Source organism: Vombatus ursinus, unplaced genomic scaffold (genome assembly GCF_900497805.2).
Source record: "Vombatus ursinus unplaced genomic scaffold, bare-nosed wombat genome assembly UNPS02014809.1, whole genome shotgun sequence".
Lineage (NCBI taxonomy): Eukaryota > Metazoa > Chordata > Mammalia > Diprotodontia > Vombatidae > Vombatus > Vombatus ursinus.
Genome location: NW_020954587.1, coordinates 18,653,495 through 18,677,903, shown reverse-complemented (window position 1 = coordinate 18,677,903; position 24,409 = coordinate 18,653,495). Strand labels below are relative to the sequence as shown.

Genomic DNA, 24,409 nt, shown 5'->3' with positions numbered 1-24,409 from the left:
CTTTATATTGATTAAATTTCTGAAAGAAATTGTGAGAATCCATGTCAATATCTTTTTCTGTACCCAACAACAATCATTAACTTTTTTTCAATAGGTCAGGTTACAATTTTAGGTAGAGGAAACCTAGAGTATTGTATAGAGAGTTGTTATCAGAGCTAGAAAGAATTGAGTTCAAGTCCATCCTCCAACCCTGAGTAAATCACTAACCTTTCTAGGCAATTCTTTAAAACTATAAGTTGCAGAGAAAGTATTGACCTGACTCTTCATCTACAATTCATCTAGGAGTTTTCTAGCCAGGTTTAGGAACAGTAGATAAAGCAACAGACCTGGAATTGGGAAGATCTGAGTTCAAATCTAGCTTCACATATGAAACAGTCTGTTAACTCTGGGAAAATCACTTAACCTCTGTCTACCTCAGTTTCCTCAATTGTAATATGTGAATAATAATAGTACTTATTTCACAGAGTTGTGATGATTAAGTGAGATAATATTTGTAAAACATTTAGCACAGTACCTAGCACATAGTAAGCACTTAATAAATGCTTATTTCCTTCCTTACTTTCCTTCATCTTTTCCTTCCTTTCTTCTTTCTTTCCTCTTTCTTTCTCCTTCTCTTTTCTTCCTTCATTCCCTTTAATTCTTTTTCTTTTTTTCTTATTAAGAGGACACCAAAGGGCAGCTAGGTGATACAGTGGATAGAACATGGGCTCTGGGAGTCAGAAGAACTTGAGTTCAAATCTGGCCTGAGACACTTGACACTTACTAGCTGTGTGACCCTGGGCAAGTCACTTAACCCTGATTGCCTTGTGGAAAAAAAAAAAAGGACACCACAGTAAGATGACCAAGACTTCCCTGAAATGATATTTCTTACATTAATATATTATATATGATATATTCCTATATTTGCCTTTAAGCAAAATATGAAAAAAACCTCAACATTTATTCATTTTCCTCTCCAAGGGAGAGGGGAATCTGGGAACCATTCTTCAACTTTCTCCTATATTCTCATTTAATTTATACAGAAAAATATCAATACCAAAATGATTTGCTTCCTTTAATAGCGTATCTATTTGCTGCTCATTGAACATTTGCCTAACATTTAGTTTATCTGCAATTAGATTAATGTTTATATTTGGTCTAAAAATTATATGATTCATACAATCTCCTAAACTCCCCCTCCTCTTTTGCTATTATTGCTGTCAAAGTTGCATGTGTAAGATTGAGGAACATTTTAAAAATTATTTTTCATTGTTTCATGGGTTGCCATGGCCAAATGATTCCTCAATTCATAGAGAATTTGTGAGTGTTGAATCTGTCCATACTCATATAACACCTGTTTCATTAAGCTTTATCATAGACACTCTAGTTTAGGTGCTAAAGAGAATGAATGCAAAGCCAAATTTAACATATTTGTTGAAAAATATAACTTATTTGCTGAAAAAAACAGTTTGAATTGGTAGATAAATTTGTAGTTGAAAATTGTTTTGTTATGCGATGCTTCTCTCTATAAAGTCAGGGAGAATATATATGAACGAATTTTGATCTTTGAGGATTTATGGGAACTTGTAGATAAAACAGAGAAAAGTGAAGATACTTTTTTTTTTAAACCTCAAAACTGTCTTAACTCATTTAATGGAGAAACATTTTAAAAGAGAATTTCGAGATCGAACTCAGCATGTTCCATCTCAAGAACACGGGACCGAAGCTAGACCCCGAGGAGCTCAAGCGCAAGATGCATGAGGACGTGGTCTCCTCGGTCCGCAACTTTCTCCTCCACGTGGCCCTGCTGCGCGTCACACCCTGTATTTTAAAGAAGTTGGACAGCATATGAAGATCATGATTGAAGAGAGACATTGGCATGTGAGAGCATGAACTTCAGAATATGTTTCCGATTTCTCTTCCCATTTGCTAATTAACAGGCACAAAAAGACACCAGAAACTTCTGGTACTGAATAGAAATGAAAACTCTACTTACTAAGAATGAATTTGACCTCGGTGAAAATGCTAGCAACTGAAAGAAAGCATGAAGTTTTTTTCTCTTTGACACTGTTTAAGAAATGTTAAGCAGACTTCTTTGGTCTCATACTGCTGTGGTGACATCATACAACCTTCATAAATTTTGGTTCAGTTGTAAATAGTTTTATCATAGTTTGAAGGGAACTACCTCTGAAATTATCTCAATACTTCTGTTGAACCTCCTGCGTTTGTGAGGAACATGCATTGTGAAAGATTTTCTTGTGATTACTTTTGTTGAAATTGATACCATTATGATAGTTACCACAGTACTGTTAGTCTTTATTTTTAATAAATGTGCCATTTTTTAAAAGTAAAAAAAAAAAGAGAATTTCACGAGTAATTGGTAGATTCACAATTTGGCAAAACTGTTTGCTGTATTTACTGACTAAAAAGGAAAGGAAATTAAAAGGACTGTTGTAAATTTATTAGTTCTTCAGAAAAGGACTATATTTAAAGCATGTTGAGCAGAAACATGAAGAGAATTCTCCAAAGATATTTATCAATATTGGAAATGAACTGAACGTTGAAATTGTGTTTGCAGAAGTGAAGAGAAATTATTGGCTGTTACAATGAAGGTTTGAGGCAAATGTGAATGTGATCTTTCTTATAGTCAAATTATTGTAAATAATTATCTATACCTTTGTTTTTTAATGATTTTTATTAATAAATTACATGTCCTGTTATTTTAATATTTATTTAATCAGAAGAGATTAAAGAATTTACTATATAGAGAAATGAGTAGTTGCTATTAGAAATGGAGTTTCCTACGGTTTGTTAAATAAGGAATGTTTAGTAATTATAGTGGAGGTTCAAACTAATTAATTAATGAAGAAGCTGTAATTGTATTCATTAGAAAGAAAATATCTAAACGTACCCCTTGGGATAATGAGATTGAATTTGGCAATGGATCAAATGGCAAGCTGAGGGATTACCTACCTGGTGAGTGTAATAAATCCCAATAGACCTTGCTGCAGTTAGACTTACCCAGTTTTTGCTAGGCAAGTTATTGTCGGTTGTAAGCCTATATTCTTTGCCATCTATAATACTGTTTTCTAAACTTTCCACTCCTTCATAAAGATGACTGTTAAAGTGTGTGTGATCCTAACTATGCCTCCTTGGTAACTGAATTCTTTCTTTCTGACTGCTTACAGTACTTTTTTCTTTGACCTTGGAATGTTCATTTTAGGATTTATTTGAGAAGATTAATGAAATACTCTATTTCTACCTTGTCCTCTGGTTCAAAGAAATATCAACAGTTTCCTTGTAAGATTTCTTAAAATCTTGGGATACTGAGCGTTACAGTATTTAGTATCTCAGTGACAGCTAAGGCTGAAGATGTATAATTTATCCGCTCTGCCAAAGTGGTCAGTTCCAGGGCAAAGTGTGATCTCCCCACCCATTCCCACCCCCAACCCACTCCATTATGGTCTCTGCAAATTGCTAACCTGGTTTTGGATCTGAGCCACTGTAGACTGCTGCTGTAGTTAGCCACTATTAGACAGTTGGGAAGTTCTGCTGGTACAGAGTGAGAGAATTAAAGGTTCCTCTTTGACCTGGGATAACAACCCTGATGATTCTGCTACAGGTTTTAGAGTGGGCTGGAAGTTAGACTTGAAAATCTAATCTGTTCCTGGGCTTTAAGCTACATAGCTGCTGCTTGCTTCTGAACTTGCTTCTCTTTCAGTATACCACCCAAAAGCCTACAATTACACCTCACTCCAGAAGGCCATCCCTGGCACAGGTCTGTTCCTTATTCTTCTCTGTATATGTGACCTGGAATTGAGTTGTGAATGACTCAGATGTCAGTTGGGACCTGTTCCTGCATCTGCATGAGTTACAGTGCCCTGGCAAAAGTCCAGGACGTTCTCTGGCTGTGGTGTACAGCTTCTTCCTGTACTATAGTTCACCATGCTACAAACTCCTGGACAGTCCAATAGTCCCCAGTGTCTATAATCTTTTCTAGCAGTCTTCCTGTATAGATCTGGGCTGGAAAAAATGACTCACTATGACTTTTTCTTGGATTTACCCATCAGGCTTTGATCTGGTGCAATTTCTACATCTACTTGGACAAGTTTTGAAAAGGATCTCATTGTACTTCTTCCTGCTACTCCACCATCTTGGCTCCACCAATACCAAATAATTAATAATTTTGATGGCTACCACGTTGCAATGTAGGTTGAGTTTTGTATTGTCATGCTGTCTACTTTCATATATTTTTAAAATATTTACCTTGAGAATCTATGCTTTTTTTCTTCCAAATTAGTTTTTGTCTAATTCTAGAAAATATCTTTTCAGTAATTTGATTGGTATAACATCAAAAAGCAAATTAACTTACAAATATCATCATTTTTATATTTATATAAACCAATCATGAGTAATTAATATATTTTAATTAGTTATCTCCATTTATGTCAGAGTGTTTTACACATTTGCAAATTATTTATTTAAATCAAAGTACATTCATTTATGTTTATGCCTATTTATTTTCATCTTCTTAGATATTTGGCCTAATCTGAATTTGTTCTTTGTTTACTAGTCCTTTGTATGCTATATTTTGTTTACTATTACTATACTACTAGATTTGTGGCATCTATAAATTTGAAAAGCATAACACACATATGTCTTAATCCAAATCACTGAGAAAATTTTTGCACAGAATGTGAACAAGGACAGATCCATCAGTCAGACATATCCTCTAGGATTGAATAACAATTCATTGACTATTACACTAGGCTCCTATAATTGAACCAATTCTTAATCCACTTAAATGTTGGACAGCTGGAGAGATTGACAAAAGCTTTACTAAAATCCAGGTATGTACATTTACTCAATTTGACTGCAAATTCCTTAAGAGTAGGGACCATCCTTCTCATACAATGCCTTCAGCTCTGTGCATTACTGATTGCATATAATATGTACTTAATAAAAGGTTTTGAATTCAAAGAGAAGATAGTATTTGAATGAATATTTCCTTGACCACCTGCCAACTACACTGCTTTGTGGTAAGTATTTTTATAGGTTTATATTTCCCAAGGCAATGTAATAGAACCTTTTCCTTGCTGCATCATTTTCATGTAGCAACTATGTATTTATTTCCTCACTATCATCACCTAAAATACTTATCATGTCATATATGTAGTCCTATAACTGACATAAAAATACTTGAACATAACATAAAAGAAAGAGTATAACATAACATTTTCCTCCTTTGTAGTATAAATAACTATGAATTTTCAACTGTTTGCTTGGTGAGTCTTACTTTATCAGTTTGTTTTTAAATTATTTGGGCTAAATGTTTTAGAGTAACATTCAGAAAAAAAAAACAATTTTGAACTTACAAAGTACATTTGAGAAGTTCAAAATGCTTAGCCTCTTTCTATGAGTTCTTATGACTTCACTCTAATGGTTCAGATGACTGGAAAACCAAATTTCTAAAAACAATATTTTATCATTTCTAGGAGTTAAGGGATAATTTTACTGGTGATATTTCCTTCTTAAACCAGAACCCCAAGTGTCAGGACATAGTGGATAGCTAGGTGAAAGAGAAGTGAAAGAGAAGCTTTCAGAGGTCTCAAAAGACAATCATAAGAATGGCTACTATTTAGATATGGCTAGAGAAATATATTGTGGAATCTCTTTTTCCCAGGGTTACAATTCCAAATCACAAGTAGAAAAGTTTTAGGTTATCACATTTTGTTTTCTATACACCCAGATAATTTTCTAGTAAATCAATGTTATGGTATTTCCACGATTTAAGTGGAAATTTTTTTGACAACAAGACAATGAAACTTTCCCCTCAATAGCACCCATATGCCCAAGCATGTGATTATATTTCATATTTAAATGTTATTTTTTAGATAAAAAGAAAGCTTCATTGTAGCCCACACACTTCAATATGACAGGTTCTATCAAATTGTATAGAAATGTGCTAGCAGTTTAGAAAAAGATCTAATTATGCCAGACTCTTCCAAATCACTCTATCATAAAATGAAATACTTTATCTGTCCTGCAATTAGGCAAGAAAAAATTTAATGTTCAATGAAATTTTAGAATAAATAAGGATTTGTTGAGATAGAGAAATGAAAACACCTTTTAAGATAGCAAAAGAGGAATCTTTCCAGTAATGATCAATTTTCCAAGAAGCCAACACAAACAAATGCTTCTGGAAAAAAGCAATAGGAAAAAAAATTATAAGGTTCTGATGATCATGTAAGAACCTTAAATCAATTCCTGGGGGGATTTGAAATGAAAAAATAAAATAGTGAGAAACAATTTGAAGTTTGAACATGACATAAATAAGTGAAATAATTGTTTTAAAAGCAGGGTTAAAGGGTTATTTATTGAGGACATTCATTTTCAAGCTCTTCAAAAATGCCACATTATTGCTCATATTTACATCAAACTTTGCAAATAATTTGGTTGGGGGTATGTAGTCAGGAAACTTAAAACATTTGTAAAATTGAATTTGATCTTATTTTGTTTTTATTGTTCTGCTCATGAAATGGTCCTGAAATATTGGCACTGAATTACCAGGAGAGTACAATTTACAACTATATGCAGAATGCAGGCACATCTGACTTGTGCTTCTAATATAGTAAGTGATCAACCTTTTTCAGTAGTGCAATTTTCATATCTTACGTTCTTAGTTTTTTTTTTAATGATATAGGATCAAGGTACAAGCTAGAGCAGAATGGAGTTATTTTCAATACAAATATAATGGTGGAGGCTATGATCCTATATAATCTTTAGGAATTATTGCAAAGACTTCACAGCATAGAGGTCTGACAACTAAGTTTTCCTTATGGTGAAAGACCTCACAAAGCTAATGAGTAGCTCTGGAACTACTATGAAATAGCCCAATTTTGCAATGTGTTCAGGGTTTACTCTTTACACAAGTCAAGGTAAGTTGAATTTACTAGAGAACTCAGAGATCTCCCCAGTCTTGCTTCCCACCTCCCTTTCCCCTCTCTCCCTACATTACATAAGGCTTGATTGATACTCTATGGTAAATATAAGTGAGGACATAGAAGATGACCAGAAGATACAATGTGGGAATACTCACATTGATGTGATCACAAGTCCATTGGTATACTGGATCTTGGAAACAGTGTCTACTGAGCACAGCTACTAATAAACATGAGGTTAGAGGTTTCTAAACCCTGAACTCTGGTTCCTAAATTGTTGTGGTGTAAAAGACAGAGGTAATCAGCTCATTTCGATCAATGGAAAAAGCCAAGTAACACATTAAGATGTTGCCCCCTACTGTTATAAACTGAGGAATAATGGGGTTTTTTTTGTTACACATTTTATTTACTAGTAATGATATAGTTTCTTTAAGTGCAGCAGGTTTTTCATGGTTCAATTAACACTTTATGATTATATTAATAACCATGTAGAGATTTGTGATGGAGACAGAATTGAAATTTTTGTTTCAAAAATCATTCCTCAGTTTCCGACTTCTCTTTCTGTTCCATCGATGAGTACAAATTAATATGCATGACCAATCCACCAATATAATGTTTGGTCCTACTGCTCTAGAGAGGAGATTGTGAACATGCTAGCAGCATGGGAACAGATAGGAATAATTTGGTCGAAATTTTCACAGTTATGGGGCATAAAATTATTGTAAGGATTGAGTGTAATTTCAGTCAAAAACCATCTGAGTCCTCTATTTATCTTTCACTTTCTTAAGGGGCAAATATGAAGATTAACATTTTTAACCAATTATCATGATGAAGAAAGTTGGTGACTAAAAATGCAGACAACTATATAAATAAGAATCATCAAGCTAGGCCAAGCTTATTTTATTATATACACTCTGCATTCTAAGTATTAATAACTTCATATTGTAAACATTAAGCATACTGAGTTAAAATTCAAGGCCACAATATTTCTGATTATCCATTGTGTGTGTGTGTGTGTGTGTGTGTGTGTGCCTGTGTGTGCATGAGTGCATGCATATGTGCATGTGTGCTCTGTGTGTGTGTGTGTGTGTGTGTGTGTGCACGTGTGTATGGTTGTCTTTGGTTGGCCGAGATCAACTCGTAGTGTATAAATGCATAAGTTATATAATTATTATGTAATAAAGAGGAAAAAACCCACTGACTTGTATACTTCATTCTTACAAACGCACAGCATTTGTGACTCAAAAAGGAAAAGTGATGCCCGCTTAACCAAAACATCTATGTGATTTCTGATAATGACAGTCAACAAGGCTGTCTCTTACCTTATGCCCCAAGATAATGGTGAGGTCCTGACTGTTTCTTCTAAATATCAGATAATTCCAGTTTAAAAAGAAAAAAAGAAAACTTTAAAAAGTGATGTGCAATCTGATTTCTGAATTTCACACTACTTTTCCCTTCAAGATTAGTAGTGTCCTCTCTGTATACTAGGGATGGCATAACACTGATAACATTTTATCTCATATTCTAACAAATCATTCTCCAAGGTCCAATGTTAACATTTTCAGTTTCTACTTGGTTAAGCAGTTTCTTTTCTCACTCTTTGTTGCTCTCTTCTTTTGCTTCTCACTAATGTCCTGTTGCAGATGCAGATTCTTTTTCTACAATCATACACTTGTCTTTTATACACATTCTCAGTCCTACTCTTTGGATCATAGAAATCTGAAATGATGAGGATTCTTCACAGTTTGAAATAGCCAATAGCCCTCCATTTTGATTTTAATCAAAATAGCAAGTGCCATTGTATTCCACATAATTGGCTTCCACAATAAACCAGTCTGAATCTGTGTGTAAGTATGTGTATAAATTCATATATATACACACACTATATATGTATATATATATATATATCTATTTTAAATACAGGCAGAGTTTTAAAAATGAATTCATATATTGTATGTTAGATCAATATTGTATTATCCTAATATTGTAGTATAGTCCCAGTTAGCACGTGGATACCAAACTTTACACTGGAGCTTATAAACTTATTAAAGCCACATTTCTCTTGATCATGATCACTTCATGCTTCAACTTACATTGTCTTTCATGATTGGTCCATATTACATTTTAGCATAATCTTTGCTTTTTTAAGTATTAATTTTATTAATTCCCTATCCCTAAAGAACTGTTTGATCTCTTTCTCCACCTCCCACACTCACCCCCAGACTGAAATATAATCAACCTTTTTCATTCCTTTCATTCCACTTTTGATTCATGTTCTTTCTAGCAGACTTTATAAAAATTCAATGGGAAATTTTATAATGTAGAGGAATGTCATTTTTTCCTTAGTAGTAAGTCCCCAAATGGGAAGGCATATGGCTGGCTGGAAGCCTGGTGTTGGGGTAGATACTTCCAGTTGATGAATTCCAGTATGGGTTAGGGGCAGAGAAGAAACTGGAAGATGTCACAGGCAAAGCAGGAGGATGAGGAGCGACAAAGTTCATCTTCTGTGGATGAGCATGATAGGAGCCCATGTAAGGGAGGTCTGATGGATACTTGTACAAAGAAGACTCAGGAGGATGGGGCTGTAATGCCTGAGCAATTCCATGGAAGTCAAATTTATAAGCATAACGCTTGCCATGAACTTTAGTCATAATATTTTTGTCATAGTAGTAACGTAATGCACGGCTAAGCTTATCATAATTCATGTTGGGTTTGCTTTTGCGTTCTCCCCAGCGACGGGCAACTTCATCGGGGTCTGTCATCTTGAATTCTCCATTGGTGCCTTCCCAAGTGATGCAGTTGGAATTTGAGCTGTCAGATAGAAGCTCCAGAAGGAACTGCCAAAGCTGTATCTGTCCACTCCCTGGAATGGGAGGGGAGAAGGGAGAAATCAATGCGATTAAGTCACGTGAAAAATAGAAACATTCTACCATTGGCTCTTTTTGTTGACATTCATGTTGATCTGCTTTATTCCAACCTCTAATGAAGCTGAGAGAACTCCTAGTTAGATAATGTTTGGACTGTTGACCAAAGTTTTGACTAAAACAGAACTTAATTTTCTCCCCAAATCCAATTTTCTCCTAAACTTCACTAATTGTGTTGGAAGCACCATTATTTTTCAATCTTTCAGGTTCATAATCTTTACATCGTCCCTGCTGCCTCATTCCACCTTACATAGTCAATCAGTTCTCAAATTTTTCAGGTTCTCTTTCCACAACACATCTTATATCTGATCCTATCTCTCTACTCACATAGAAACCAGGTTAGTTCAGGTTCTTATCATCTCCTTATTAGAGTATTGCAATATCTTCTTAATTGGTTTTCTTGCCTCAAATCTCTTCACATTCTATTCTACCATTCATAGAGCTGACAACCTAAAGTGCAGATCTGATCATGTCCCTCTTCTCCTGAATAAAATACAATGTCTCGCTTTAGCCTCAAGGATCAAATATAAATTACTCTGTCTAGCTTTGCAGGCATTTCCTAATTTATCTTTCTAGCCTCATCACATATTATTCCACATTCTGTACTTAAGAATCCAGCCAAACTGGCCCTCTCTATGTTCCTCACATACAACATTCCATCTCTTTTCTCTGTGCCCTGCATTCTCCATTCTCCTATGTATGAAAAGTACTTTGAATCATACAATGTATCTCTTCCTTCAATATATGGCTAAAGTACAATCTTCTAATGAAATCTTTTCTAATCCTCCTTAACTGTCCATGCCCTCCTTCCTAATTACCTAATTAGATTTTTTTCTCTTTATAACTATTCTGTATATGCTTATATATTTACTTGTTATTTTGTTTCATTCTTTGTATTTGTATTCTTATATTTAGCAACATGATCAGACCATAGAAAGCATTTAACAGATGCTTAACTGATTGGAAGTGCACTTTAAAATATATTTGTAAAGCCTTGACATTTTAGAACCCTCATTGTTTTCTATTTTTGTAAGAAAAAATGAAAAAATATAAATGGCAATAATTACATAATTCTATTTTTATTGTATCCAATAAAATCAGTCAAAGCAAAATAATAAAAGTCAGATTTAAGAAACCAAACTCTTAAAATTTGCAAATAAAACTTAATGGCAGTAAATTCTAATATAATTCTAATAAATATATTTAAACAACACAAATTCTGATATAATATATTCTAATATGATATTTTGTCAGATCTCAGAAATAAAAACTTTCCCCAGAACCAAAAATAAACTAGTTAAAATAGGAAATTTTAGGAAAAAACAGAGGGCTTTTTTTCCCAACTCATATCAACCCTCATAGTATTTAACCAAATATATGAAAATGAAAAAAAAATTTTTCTCTTTTATTGTAATGCTGATTGTGTTATATTTAAAAAGTCCAAATTCCCCACCCCTGCCCCAAAGTCTGTGAAACAACGAATGATTGTAAGTAGTCTTCCTAAGCAAGGAAAGATAGTGATAAAGATAGAGAACAGAGATTTGTTGTTCAATAGTTTCAGAGTTGTGTCCAACTCTTAATGAATTTGGGGATTTCCTTGGCAAAGATATTGGAGTGGTTTGCCATTTCTTTCTCCAGCTCATTTTACATTTCAGGAAACTGAGGCAAACAGGGTTAAGTGACTTGCCCGGAGTCACACAGCTAGTAAGTGTCTAAGGGCAGATTTGAACTTAGGAAGATTTGTCTTCTTGGCTACAGGCACAGCATTCTATCCACTGTGCCACCTAGCTGCCCAGAGCAGAGATGGTAAATGCAATTAAAAATTCAACTATAAATGAACACCTAAAGGGAGGACACCTTACTCAGATCTATATAGTTGTGGTTTCCCTGACTTTTTAATGACTTGCCCATATAATTGCTACTATGCAATTATGTTCAAAGTTTAGCAACTTTACTTGAAATTTTTTCTTTCTTTTTTCTTTCTCTTTTTAAGCACAGAGACCTTTTATTCTTTTTTAGTTCTAAATTCTCTCCTTATCCCTACCATCTTCCCCGCCCAATAAAAGGCAAGGAAAACAAATCTCATTACAAATTTCTGCATTAGCCAGTACCCTCATTGCCCCCCCCCAAAAAGGCAAGAAAAAGAAAGATGAAAAACAATATACTTCAATATGCCCTCTGAGTTAATCAATTCTCTATTGAAAGGGATAGCATGTTTAATCATCAGTCTTTTGGAATTGTGGTTGTGTTGATTGTGTTGATCAGAGTTACTAAGTTTTTCAAAGTTGACTCTCTTTGCAATATTACCATTACTGTGTAGATGGATCTCCTGGTTCTGTTCAGTTTACTTTACATTGTGCAGTTCATGCAAGCCTTCGTAGGTATCTCTGAAGCCATTCCCTTCATCATTTCTTACAGGACAATAGTATTCTATCACATTCCTATGGCATCAAGTTTTAGTCGTTCCCCAATTGATGGGCAATCCATTAGTTTCTAATTCTTTGCCACCACAAAAAGAACTGTTAGAAATATTTTTTTTTACAGTGAGTCCTTTTCCTCTTTCTTTGATCTCCTTGAGGTATAGCCCTAGCTTCAGTAATATTGGTTCTAAGGGTATGCACATTTTAACTGCCTTTTGAGCACAGTTTTAAATTACTTTCCACAATGGTTGGAGTAGTTGGCAGCTCCACCAACAATGCATCAAAATACTTGTTTTCCCATATCTAGTTTATCATTTGTCATGTTCCCTTTTTGTCATTTTAGCCAATCTGATGGGTATGAGGTGGCACTTCAGAATTGTTTTAATGTGCCCTTTTCTAATTATTAGTGATTTAGAGCTTTTTTATGTGACTATTGATAGCTTGAACTTTTCATCTAAAAACTGCCTATTCATTCCTTTTGACCATTCATCATTTGGGAAATGGAGCTTATCTTCTAATTTGACTCAGATCCCAATATATTTAAAAATGAAATCTTTATAAAGAAACTTGCTACAAAGATTCTCCCCCCCCCATTTCCTTTTCTTTTAATTTTAGCTGCATTGGTTTTGCTTCTGTAAAAACTTTTGAGTTTGACATAATCAAAATTCTATCTATTTTACTTCTCATTAACCTCTTGTTTGGTCATAAACTCTTCCTCATCCATGGATCTAACAAGTAATTTGTTCCCTGCTCCACCAATCTACTTATGTTATCCCTCTTTATATCTAAATCATGTGCCAATTTTGAACTTATCTTGGTATATTCTGTGAGAGCTTGGTCTGTGTCTAGTTTCTACTAAACTACTTTCTAGTTTTCCTAAAAGATTTTTTTTTATCAAATAAGAGGTCTTCCTTTAATAGTTGGGATCTGTGGATTTACCAAACACTAGATTACTATATTTGCTTCTGTATCCCTAACCTGTTCTACTGATCAACCTCTATTTCTCGTATACCAAATTATTTTGATGATAATTCAATTCAAATTATAGGTTTGTAATATAGTTTGATATATGGTAGTGCTAGGTCCCCTTCCTTCCCATTTTTTTTATTGATTCTTTGACATTCTTTACTTTTTATTCCTCCAGATGAATTTTGTTATTCTTTTTCTAATTCTATAAAGCAATTTTTTGGTACTTTGTTTGGTATGGCACTGAATGAGGTAGTATTGTCTTTTTGTTATATTGCCTTGGCCTGCCCATGAGCAATTAATATTTCTCCAATGATTAAGATCATTTTTATTTTTATGAAGAGTGATTTATAATTGTATTCATATAGTTTCTGTGTGTGCTTTGGCAAGTAGAGCCAAATATTTGATACTGTCTAAAATTATTTTAAATGGAATTTCTCTTTCTTCCTGTTGAATTTTGTTTGTAATAAACAGAAATGCTCATGATTGGTGTGGGCTTATTTTATATTCTGAAACTTTGTTGCAGGTATTGTTTCAATTAATTTTTAGTTGACTCTCTTGAATTTTCTAAGTAATACATCATGCCATTCACAAAAGGCGAATGTTTTCTTTCCTTGTTTTTTATTTTTATTCCTTTAATTTATTTTTCTTGTCTTATTGTTATAACAATAAGGAGTAGTTACGTGACACAGTGGATACAGTGCTGGGCCAACAGTCAGGAAGACTCATCTTTCTGAGTTCAAATCTGACCTCAGACACTTACTAGCTGTGTGACCCTAGGCAAGTCACTTAACCCTGTTTGCTCCAGTTTCCTCATCTATAAAAATGAGCTAGAGAAAGAAATGGCAAACATTTTTAATCTCTTATGATTTCTCATGATTCCTAAAGGAATGGAAAATTTTCTATTTGGCTCTAGTCTTTTCATCAGGAATATTTGAAAGTCTTCTATACTATACCCAGCTAAAGTGAAAAGTGCTGAGAAGAGGGCAACCAAGATAGGAGTAAACCTTCAATCCCCACCAAATGAGGATTGGAAGAAAGAGCTGAATATGATTAATCTGGAGAAGAGAAAATCAAGGAGTGATGATAGCTGTGTTTTTTAAAAAACTGTCATGTGGATGACCAATTAAACTTGTTTCATTTGGTTCCAATGGGCAGAACCCAAATAGGTGAAAATTTTAAAAAGGCAAATTTAGACTCAGTGCCTAGAAAAACTTCCTTAACAATTTGAACTGTCCAAAAGTGCAAGGAACTGTCTCAAGATAAGGTATTTTCCCCCTCCTTAGAACTCTTCAAAGAGAGGTTGGACAACCACTTGTTGAGGATGTTATAATGGGTATATGTTTGCTCCTGAAGTCCTTTCCAACACATAAATTCTGATTCTTGTACTGAGAGGCAAAAATAGCACCACCATCTTACCAGGATTTGCAAGACGGCTACTTGTTGGTCCAAGAATCTGATATGGATCTATGCCAAAAATGAAAAGAAGAAAACAAATAATATAATGACACAAACATGACATTTTGATAAATAGTTCAGTTAGTAAACAGGTATTATGTACCCACTGGGGACAGATCACTGTGCTAGATAATAGGGAAGGTACAAAGACAAATATGTCATGGTTCATTGCCAAGGTCTAATCCATTAAACCATGATGCCTCTCAAAGTTCTACAGCAATTTGAGATTCTTAAAGCATGTGTTATTTTTCTTTTTTAAATTTTTTTCAGTAACTTGGAATTGTATTACAAAACTTTGGTGAAGTTACAGTATTAAAATTATTAACAAACTGTTTAAGATTGTACTACTTTTAGGAAGCTTGGAATTTTTTGCTTGTAATTTTCCTAGTAATTTTTTGCTTGTTCTATGTATCTGAAATATTTATTTAATTCACAACACAAAAGTAGGCTTAATGGACTATCTTTAGTTCATGGAAATAATATTCATAAAGTAGATGTGTAAGTTATTAGTCTCCTCATGAAGTTGCTTACTTTTTCAAAGATACCCAGATAATTTCTTCTAAGATACTGAAACATACCTAACTGGGGACGCTGGTCTTCTGTTTTGGGAACTGTTGAAGAAGATGGCTGAGTAGCTGGAGAAAAAAAAGATAATTACCTATATTTTATGCTGAGAACCACATCCAGAGTTTCTCATGATAAATTCCTCCACTAAACTCAAGTGATAAAAACCACAGTAGTGAATATTAAGGTACTGAGTTATTGCCATATATCACTAAAGAAAGTAGGGAGAAGTATAGGAAGAAATCTCTGATGAAGATTTTCTTTATTGCCACATCGCCACCCTGGGAAATCCCTGCCTTAGAGTTTTCCTCTACACTTTAATGGCTCCTTCTCATTTTGGAAGGATTTTCAGCTGTTCAATGCCTTTCTCTTGCCTTGACTTTCTTCAGGCTCCACTGCTGTCTCCTAGCCTGCCACATTGTGCCCAAGTGTGTCACCTCCCTATTTCTTTCCATCACCTCTCTGTGTAGTGTTTTATCCCATTTGCCCATGAGGGTAGAGACTGTCTCACTTGCTTTTAATTGTGTCCCCAGTGCTTAGCAGAGTTCATGACACATAATACATTTTTTAATCTATCTACTGTGATATTAAAATACAGAAACTGTAGAAAGTAATAGAGAGGAATTAGGGAGGTCATTTTAAAATATGAATAGACTTAGGAAATCTCCAGTTATTTAAATGATGCTATGGACCTGAAGCACAAAGATTCAAATCTATATGAGAGTGGGAAAAAACCCTACCTTTTGACTGTGAAGGGTGACTATGACTTGTCCAGGTTGATCTCCTGGCTGCTTCATATGGTAAATCTATAAAGACCAATAAACTATCACCAATCTTGACAATTTAGAAATTTTTAAAAGATGTACTATGGTTTTACTTTTGTGCTTATTGAAACAAATATCATACAAAAATTAGTAATTTGTCGATATCACATTTCACTCATTTTGGAGTTATACTTATGAGGTAAAATATTTAGAATTTTATTGATGGTTATAAGATTTAGGGATAACAATGCTGGTGTTTTCCCCCAATTCATTTAAAAATATGTATTCTATTGAAAACTTTTACATTTATAACACTTATTTCTAGAAAGAAACTCCCATTTTCACCTCAGTTGCACCCTCCATTGTAACAAAGAAAAACAATTAAGCAAAAGCATCAGATACAGTGATTACATCTGTATTCTGTCATGTTGTAGAAGTCCTAGTAGTTCCCTGCATCTCTAACATGAGGTTGGAGGTATTTTTCATTATCTATTCAATAGGACCTTCAGTAGTTTTAAAATTACCTCAAATTTGGCTTCCTTTTAGTTATCTTTTCATTTGCTATAGTCAATCAGTCAACAAGCATTTATTATGCACCACCTACTGTGGGCCAGACACTGTGTTAAGTGTGGGAGGTACAAAGAAAGATAAAGATTATCTTTGATTTCCAGGAGCTTACAGTCTAATGGTAGTACAACATGCAAAGAACTATATACAAACAAGATAAATATAAGTGGAAAATAATCAATAGAGAAAAATGTAAGCATTAAGGGTATCAGGAAAGGCTCCTTGCATAGAAGGTGAGAATTTTAGCCAAGACTTGAGGGAATTCCAGAAATTCCAGCATTGGAGACAGCAAGTAAAAATGCCTTGAGTTAGGGGATGGAGTATGTTGCGTGAGGAACAGCAAGTAGATGGGTATCCTTGTACTGCAGAAAACATGTGTGTGTGGGAGGTGCAAAGTAAGAAGACTGGAGAGGTAGGAGGTGCAGGTTATAAAGAATTCTGAACACCATGCAGAGGACTTCACGTCTGATCCTTGAGGTGATAGGGAGTCACTAGAGTTTTTGAGTAGAGTGGTGAAATGGTCAGACCTACATTTTAGGAAGATTACTTTGACACCTAATTAAAGGATGGACTGGAGTGGACAGAGATTTGTGGCAAGAAGGTCCACCAGCAAGCTATCACAATAGTCTAAGCATGTGATGATGAAAACCTGTAAAAGGGTGGTGGCAGTGTCAAAATAGAGAAGGGGACATAGATAAGAGATTTTACAAAGCTCAAATCAATAATACTTAGCACCTGAATGGATGAGGGGAGGGTGAGAGCAAGGAATAGAGCACCAGAAAGCATAAATATTAAATACAACCTTTTCAGACTATAATGTAAAAAAAATACATTGATAAAGGGATAGGGAAATATATAAATATATATTATATATAAATTAATTGGAAACTAAATAACATGATCCTAAAGAATGAGTGTGTCCAAGAAGAAATCATAAAAACAATCAATAATTTCATTAAAGAAAATGAGACAACATACTAAAATTTACACCATTTAGCCAAAGCACTACTGAAGGGAAATTTAATATCTCTAAATGCATATATCAATGAAAGAAAGAACTTGTCAATGATTTTGGCAAGGAATTGAAAATACTAAAAAAAGAACAAATTAAAAATTCTCAATTAAACATTAAACTGAAAATCCTGAAAATCATAAGAGAGATTAATAAAACTGAAAGTAAGAAAACTATTGTACTAATAAATGAAGCTAGGGACTGGTTTTATGGGGGGAAATTGATAAACCATTGGTTAATTTAATGAAAAAAGAAAGAAGAAAATCAAATTAACAGTATCAAAAATGAAGATATAATTAAAACAGTTTTAGGAGCCATTTTGCCCAATTATATGCCAGCGAAACTGACAATCTAAGTGAAATTAATGAATATTTTAAAAAATATAAACTACCTAGATTAACAAATGAGGAGAAAATACTTAAATAACCTTATCTTAGAAGAAGGTAAACAAGCCAAAAATGTGCTCCCTAAGAAAAAATCCACAAGTGAATTCTGCCAAACATTGATAGAACAATTAATTCCAATACTACATAAACTATTAGGGAAAATAGGCAAAGAAAGAAATTCCTTTTATGACACAAATATGGTGCTGATACCTAAACCAAGAAGAGCAAAAATCAGAGAAAGAAAGATATAGGACAATTTCCCTAATATATATTGAGGCAAAGAATTTTAATAAAATACTAACAAGGAGATTACAGTAACATATCACAAAGATTACACACTATGACCAGGTGGGATTTATACAAGAAATGTAGGGCTGGTTCACCACTAGGAAAATCAACATAATTAACCATATCAACGACATAACCAATGGATATTATATGGTTATCTCAATAGATGCAGAAAAGGTTTTTGACAAAATATAACACCTATTCTATTAAAAAATGCTACAAGGCTTCAGAATTAGTGGCACTTTCATGAAAATGGTAAGTACCTATCTAAAACCATCAGCAAGAATTATCTGTAATGGGGATAAACTAGAAACCTTCCCAATAAAATCATGTGTGAAGCAAGGATGCCCATTATCACCACTATTATTAAATATTCTATTAGAAATGCTACCTATAGCAATAAGAGAAGAAAAAGAACTTGAAGGAATTAGAATAGTCAATGAGGAATCAAGATTATCACTCTTTGTAGATGATATGATGATACACTTAGAGAATTGACTAAAAAACTAGCTGAAACTATTAACAAGTTCAGTAAAGTAGCAGGATATAAAATAAAACCACATAAATCATCAACATTTTTATGTCTTCCCAAGAAAGTCCAGCAGGAAAAAGAAGAGAACTTCCAGTTAAAATAATTGCAGACAATGTAAAATATTTGGGAATCTACCTACCAATACAAATTGAGGAACTATATTAAGAAAATTTTTAAAATAATTTTTACACAAATAAAGACAGCTATAAACAATTGGAAAATATTAATTGCTCATGGGTAGACATTAATTGCTCAATGTAATAAAAATTGAAAATTCTACCTTAATTAATTTACTTATTCAATGTCATACTAATCAAACTACCAAAAAATTTATATAGCTAGAAAAAAATAAAATTCATCTAGAAGAATAATGGGTAAAGAGTATCAAGGGAATCAATAAAAAAAAATGTTAAGGAAAATAACCTAGCAGTACCAAATCTCAAACTATTTTAAAAAGTATTAATCATTGACTTCCCAGTGCCAAGATGGGGGAGTGAAGCAGGAACTCATATGCTCCCAAATTCCCCTCCAAACTACCTTGCAATAATGCCCCAGAACTAATTTTGGAGCAGTGAAGCAACTTACCATCTTAGAACAGCTTGGAAGGTCAGCAGGAAATGTTTATCTCAATAGGATGGGAAGGGAGTGTGGTTCCTGAGCAAGTCAATGGCAGGACACACTTCAGGGTGTCAGAAACAAGGCTTGGGCCTGAACCCTGAAGCAGGCCAACAGTGAGACACTGCTCTTAGAACAGACCAGTAGCAAAACCATAATGCCAGAGCCAGCCAGCAGGGAGGTCCCCTGCAGAGCAGTGCAAACCAGCACCTAGACCCTGAGGCTCAACGCAAGCTGACAACATGTCCCCAAACCCTGGTGCAATAAGCTTGGAACTGTGTTCTCTTCGTCCTGGAGCAGAGCTCAACTTTAAAAGTCACAAAATGGGCATAAAAATTTGCAAATAATAATAACCTGACCATAGAAAGTTACTATGTTGTCAGAGGATCAAGGCACAACTTAGAAGACAACAAAAATGTCGAAAGAACTACATGTAAATCCTCAAAGGAAAATGTGAATTGGTCTCAGCCCCCAAAAGAACTCTTAGAAGAGCTCCAAAAAGATTTTAAAAAGCAAATAAGAGAAGTAAAATAAAAATGGAAAAAGAAATGAGAGTAATGCAAAAGAATCATGAAAAATGACTAAACAGTTTGGTAAGAGGAGCATCAAAATGGATAAAGATATACATAAGTTCATCAAAAAAACAACTCCTTTAACATAGAATTGTAAAGGAGGTATAAAAGCTAACTGAGGAAAATCATTCCTTAGAAATTACAGTTGGGCAAGTAGAAGCTAGTGACTCCATCAGACATTAAGAAATGATAAAACAAAATTTAAAAATTAGAAGAAAAAGTGAAAATTTTTCATTGGAAAAACAACTGATGTGGAAAATAGATCAAGGAGAGACAATTTAAAAAATATTGGACTACCTGAAAGCTCTGATTAAAAAAAGAGAGAGATTGGACATCATATTTCAAGAAATGGTCAAGGAAAATTGCCCTGATATCCTAGAATCAGAGTGTAAAATAGTCAATGAAAGAATCCAGTAATTACCTCCTGAAAGAGATCTCAAAATGAAAACTCCAAGAAATATTATAGCCAAATTCCAGAATTATCAGGTGAATGAGAAAATAATGCAAGCAGCCAGAAATAAATAATTTAAACATCGTGGAGCCACAGCCAAGATTACACAGGATTCAGCAGCTTCTACATTAAAGGAATAGAGGGTTTGGAATATGATATTCTGGAAGGCAAAGTAGCTAAAATTACAATCAAGAATCTACTCATCAAAGCTGGTCCTTTGTGGGGGGGGGGATGGATATTAAATGAAATAGAAGACTTTCAAGCATTCCTAATTAAAAGACCAAAACTAAACAAAAAATTTGATCTTCAAATACAAGACAAGGGAAACATAAAAAGGTAAATAGGAAAGAGAAAATATAGGAGATTCAATAGGGTTAGACTTTATATTCCTATATGGCAAGATGATACTTGAAACTCTTAAGAACTTTATTACTGTAAGACAATTAACAGAAGTGTACATAGGTGGAGGGTGTGAATGTGAATTGACTATGATGGGATGATAGCCAAAAAAAAAAATTAAGGGGTGAGAAAGAATATTGTACTGGTTGAGAGATAGAATGTGGTAAGATATCTCACATAAAAGAGATACAAAAGAGCTAATACAGTAGAAGGGAAAATAGGGAGGTAGAGGACAGTGCTTGAACCTTACTCTCACCAGAATTGGTTCAAAGAAGAAATAACATACACATTCAATTGGATATAGAAATCTATCTTACCCTAAAGGGAAGTATAAAGTGATGGGAGGGGAGGATTGGCAGAAGGGAAGGTGGATTAGGGGAAGTGGTGGTCAGAAGCAAAATGCTTGAGGGGAGGGACAGGGTAAAAGGTAAGAGAGAGAAGATAAACAAGGAGAAAATGGGATGGAGGGAAATACAGTTATCATAAGTGTAAATGTGAATGGGATGAACTCACCCATAAAATGGAAGCAAATAGCAGAATGAATTAAAAACTAGAACTCTACAGTTTACTGTTTACAAGAAACATACTTGAATCAGAGAGACACAGAGTAAAGCAAAGAATTAAAGTAAGGAGCAACAGCAGTATCTATTATACTTTAACTGAAGTTAAAAAAAAAAGCATAAGTAGCAATCATGATTTCCGATAAAGCAAAAGTAAAAATAGATCTGATTAAAAGAGATAAGGAAGGAAACTATGCCTTGCTAAAAGATAACAGACAATGAAGTAATGTCGATACTATATGTGTGTGTGTGTGAATGTATATATATATATATTATATATGTAGTGAATGTATATACACACACATATATAATGCCAAATAGTATAGCATCTAAATTTTTAAAGAAGTTAAATGAATTACAGGAGGAAATAGACAATAAAACTATACTAATGGGAAACCTCAACTTTCCCCTTTCAGAACTAGATAAACCTAGCCAAAAATAAATGAGAAAGAAGTAAAGGAGGAATATAGAATTCTAGAAAAGTTTGATGCGATAGACCTCTGAAAATAATTGAAAGTGAATAGAAAAAAATTTGTCTTTTTCTTCAGCAGTAGAGGGCACCTACACAAAAATTGATCGTTCATTAAGGCATAAAAACCTCACAATCAAATTGAGAAAAGCAGAAATATTAAATGCATCTTTTTTCAGCTCATACTGCAATAAAAATTACATTCAATAAAGAGGCATGAAAAGATAGATTGAAAACTAATTGAAAACCAAATAATCTAATCCTAAAGAGTGACTGGGTGAAAGAATAAATCATAGAAACAATCAATTTTCATTAAAGAAAATGACAACAATGAGACAACATACCAAAGATTATGGAATGCAGCCAAAGCAGTACTTGGGGAGTAAGTATACCTTTAAATGCATACATCAATAAAATAGAGAAAGAGCAGATCAATGAATTGGGCATGCAACTAAAAAAAAAACAAGAAAGAGAATAAATTAAAAATCTCCAATTGAACAACAAATTAGCAATCCTGAAACCAAAGGAAAGATTAACAAAATTGAAAGTAAGAAAATCATTGAATGAATAAATAAAACTAGAATTAGATTTTATTAAATAAAACAATAAAATAGATAAACTATTGGTTAATTTAATTTTAAAAAGGAGAGAAGAAAACCAAATTACCAATATCAAAAATGAAAAGGGTAAATTAACTACCAATGAAAAGGAAATTAAAGCAATTATTGAGAGCTATTTTGCTCAACTAGATGCCAAAAAATCTGACAATCTAAGTGAAATGAATGAATATTTACTAAAATATAAATTGCACTGATTAGCAGAAGAAGAAACAGAATATTTAAATAACCCTATTTTTTTTTAGGCATTTGGGGTTAAGTGGCTTGCCCAAGGTCACACAGCTAGTAAGTGTCAAGTGTTTGTTCTGAGGCTGAATTTGAACTCAGGTCCTCCTGACTTCAGGGCCAGTGCTCTATCCACTGCACCACCTAGCTGCCCAAAATAACCCTATTTTAGAAAAAGGAATTGAAGTCATCAATGAACTCCTTAAGAAAAAAATTCCCAGGACCAGGTGGATTCATAATTCTACCAAATATTTTTAAAAAAACAATCAATTAATCCTAATACCTTATAAACTATTTGGAAAACTAGGCAAAGAAGGTGTATTATGAAATTCCTTTTATGATAGAAATATGGTACTTATCTCTAAGCCAGGGAGAGTGAAAACAGAGAAAGAAAATTGTAAACCAATTTCTCTAATACATATTGATGCAAAAATTTTAAGTAAAATAACTAGCAAGGAGATTATAGCATTATATCTCAAGGACCATACATTAAAGGAAAACTATCAGCAAGATGTCAGAGTAAAAGCAGTGACTTGCTTGAGCTCTCCCCCAAATCCCTCCAAGTACCTGTAAAAAATGGCTCTACACAAATTCTAGAGCAGCAGAACCCACAAAAAGACAGAGTGAAACAAGTTTCTGGCCCAAGACAACCTGGATGGTTGGTTAGAAAGGTGTATTGTGCTGAGCTGGTAGAGAAAGGCAGTTCAGCATGGGTGCACAAACAAAGACCAGGTCTCAGCAAACCTGGAGCAGACCTCAGGGGACTGAATTACGGTCAGCTGTGGTGGTTTCCAGACTTCTCAACCTACAAACGCCAAAGACAACTTAGAAGGCCAGTAGGAAAAGTCTGTGACCATGGTGAGGGTGGGTGGGGAGGGAGGAAGAGAGAGAATTTAGAACCCAAGGTTTTAAAAACAAATGTTAAAAAATTGTCTTCACATGCAACTGGGAAATGAGATATACAGGCAATGGAATATAGAAATCTATCCTGCCCTACAGGAAAATAGAAGAGGAAAGGAAAAAGAGAAGGGGGGGGAGAGATAGAAGGGAGGGTGAAAGGGTATTCAGAATGCATGCTGTCTTGGAGCTGGGGGAGGGATGAGATGGGGCGAAAATTTGTAACTCAAAATCTTGTGGAAGTGAATGTTGAAAACTAAAAAAAAATAAATTAATGAATCTTAAAAAAAAACTATCAGCATAATTGACTGTATCAATAACAAAACCACAGAAATCATATGTTTATCTCAATAGATGCAGGAAAAGCCTTTGAAAAAATACAAGCCCATTCCTATTAAAAGCACTAGAGAACATAGGAATAAATGGGACTTTCCTTAAAATTATAAGATACCTAAAACCATCAGAAAGCATTATCTGTAATGGGGATAAGCTAGAATCCTTCCCAATAAGATCAGAGGTGGAGCCAGAATGCCCATTTTCACCACTATTATTCAATACTGTACTAGAAAAGGTACCTATAGCAATGAGAAGAAAAAGAACGTGAAGGAATTAAAATAGCAATGAGAAAACAGTACTATTACTCATTACAAATGGTATGATGGTGTATTTAAAGATTCCTAATAAATCAACTAAAAAACTATTTAAAATAATTAAGAACTTTAACAAAGCTGCAGTATACAAAATAAGCCCCCATAAATCATCAGCATTTCTGTATAAGAACAATAAAGTCCAGCAGCAATACA

The 24,409-nt window shown here is 33.9% G+C and overlaps 2 protein-coding genes across 4 annotated transcripts in view; one reads left to right on the top strand and one right to left on the bottom strand.

The window, feature by feature from the left end:
- Positions 1–1,675: 1,675 nt before the first annotated feature.
- LOC114052724 (mitochondrial import receptor subunit TOM5 homolog) lies at positions 1,676–1,898 on the top strand. The gene has a single exon (XM_027875445.1). It carries the CDS (start codon positions 1,676–1,678, stop codon positions 1,829–1,831), a length of 156 nt encoding a protein of 51 aa, XP_027731246.1. The 3' UTR covers positions 1,832–1,898.
- A 4,426-nt stretch (positions 1,899–6,324) lies between these two features.
- ERG (ETS transcription factor ERG) overlaps positions 6,325–24,409 on the bottom strand; it is a 190,456-nt gene continuing 172,371 nt past the window's right edge. For all 3 annotated transcript variants that reach the window (XM_027875597.1, XM_027875595.1, XM_027875596.1), the window contains exons 7-10: positions 15,993–16,058; positions 15,267–15,323; positions 14,650–14,697; positions 6,325–9,783 (exon numbers count right to left, since the gene is read on the bottom strand). In XM_027875597.1, coding sequence (XP_027731398.1) covers positions 9,263–9,783; positions 14,650–14,697; positions 15,267–15,323; positions 15,993–16,058 — 692 coding nt within the window. In that variant the 3' untranslated portion in view covers positions 6,325–9,262. The remainder of the gene's footprint in view (positions 9,784–14,649; positions 14,698–15,266; positions 15,324–15,992; positions 16,059–24,409) is intronic.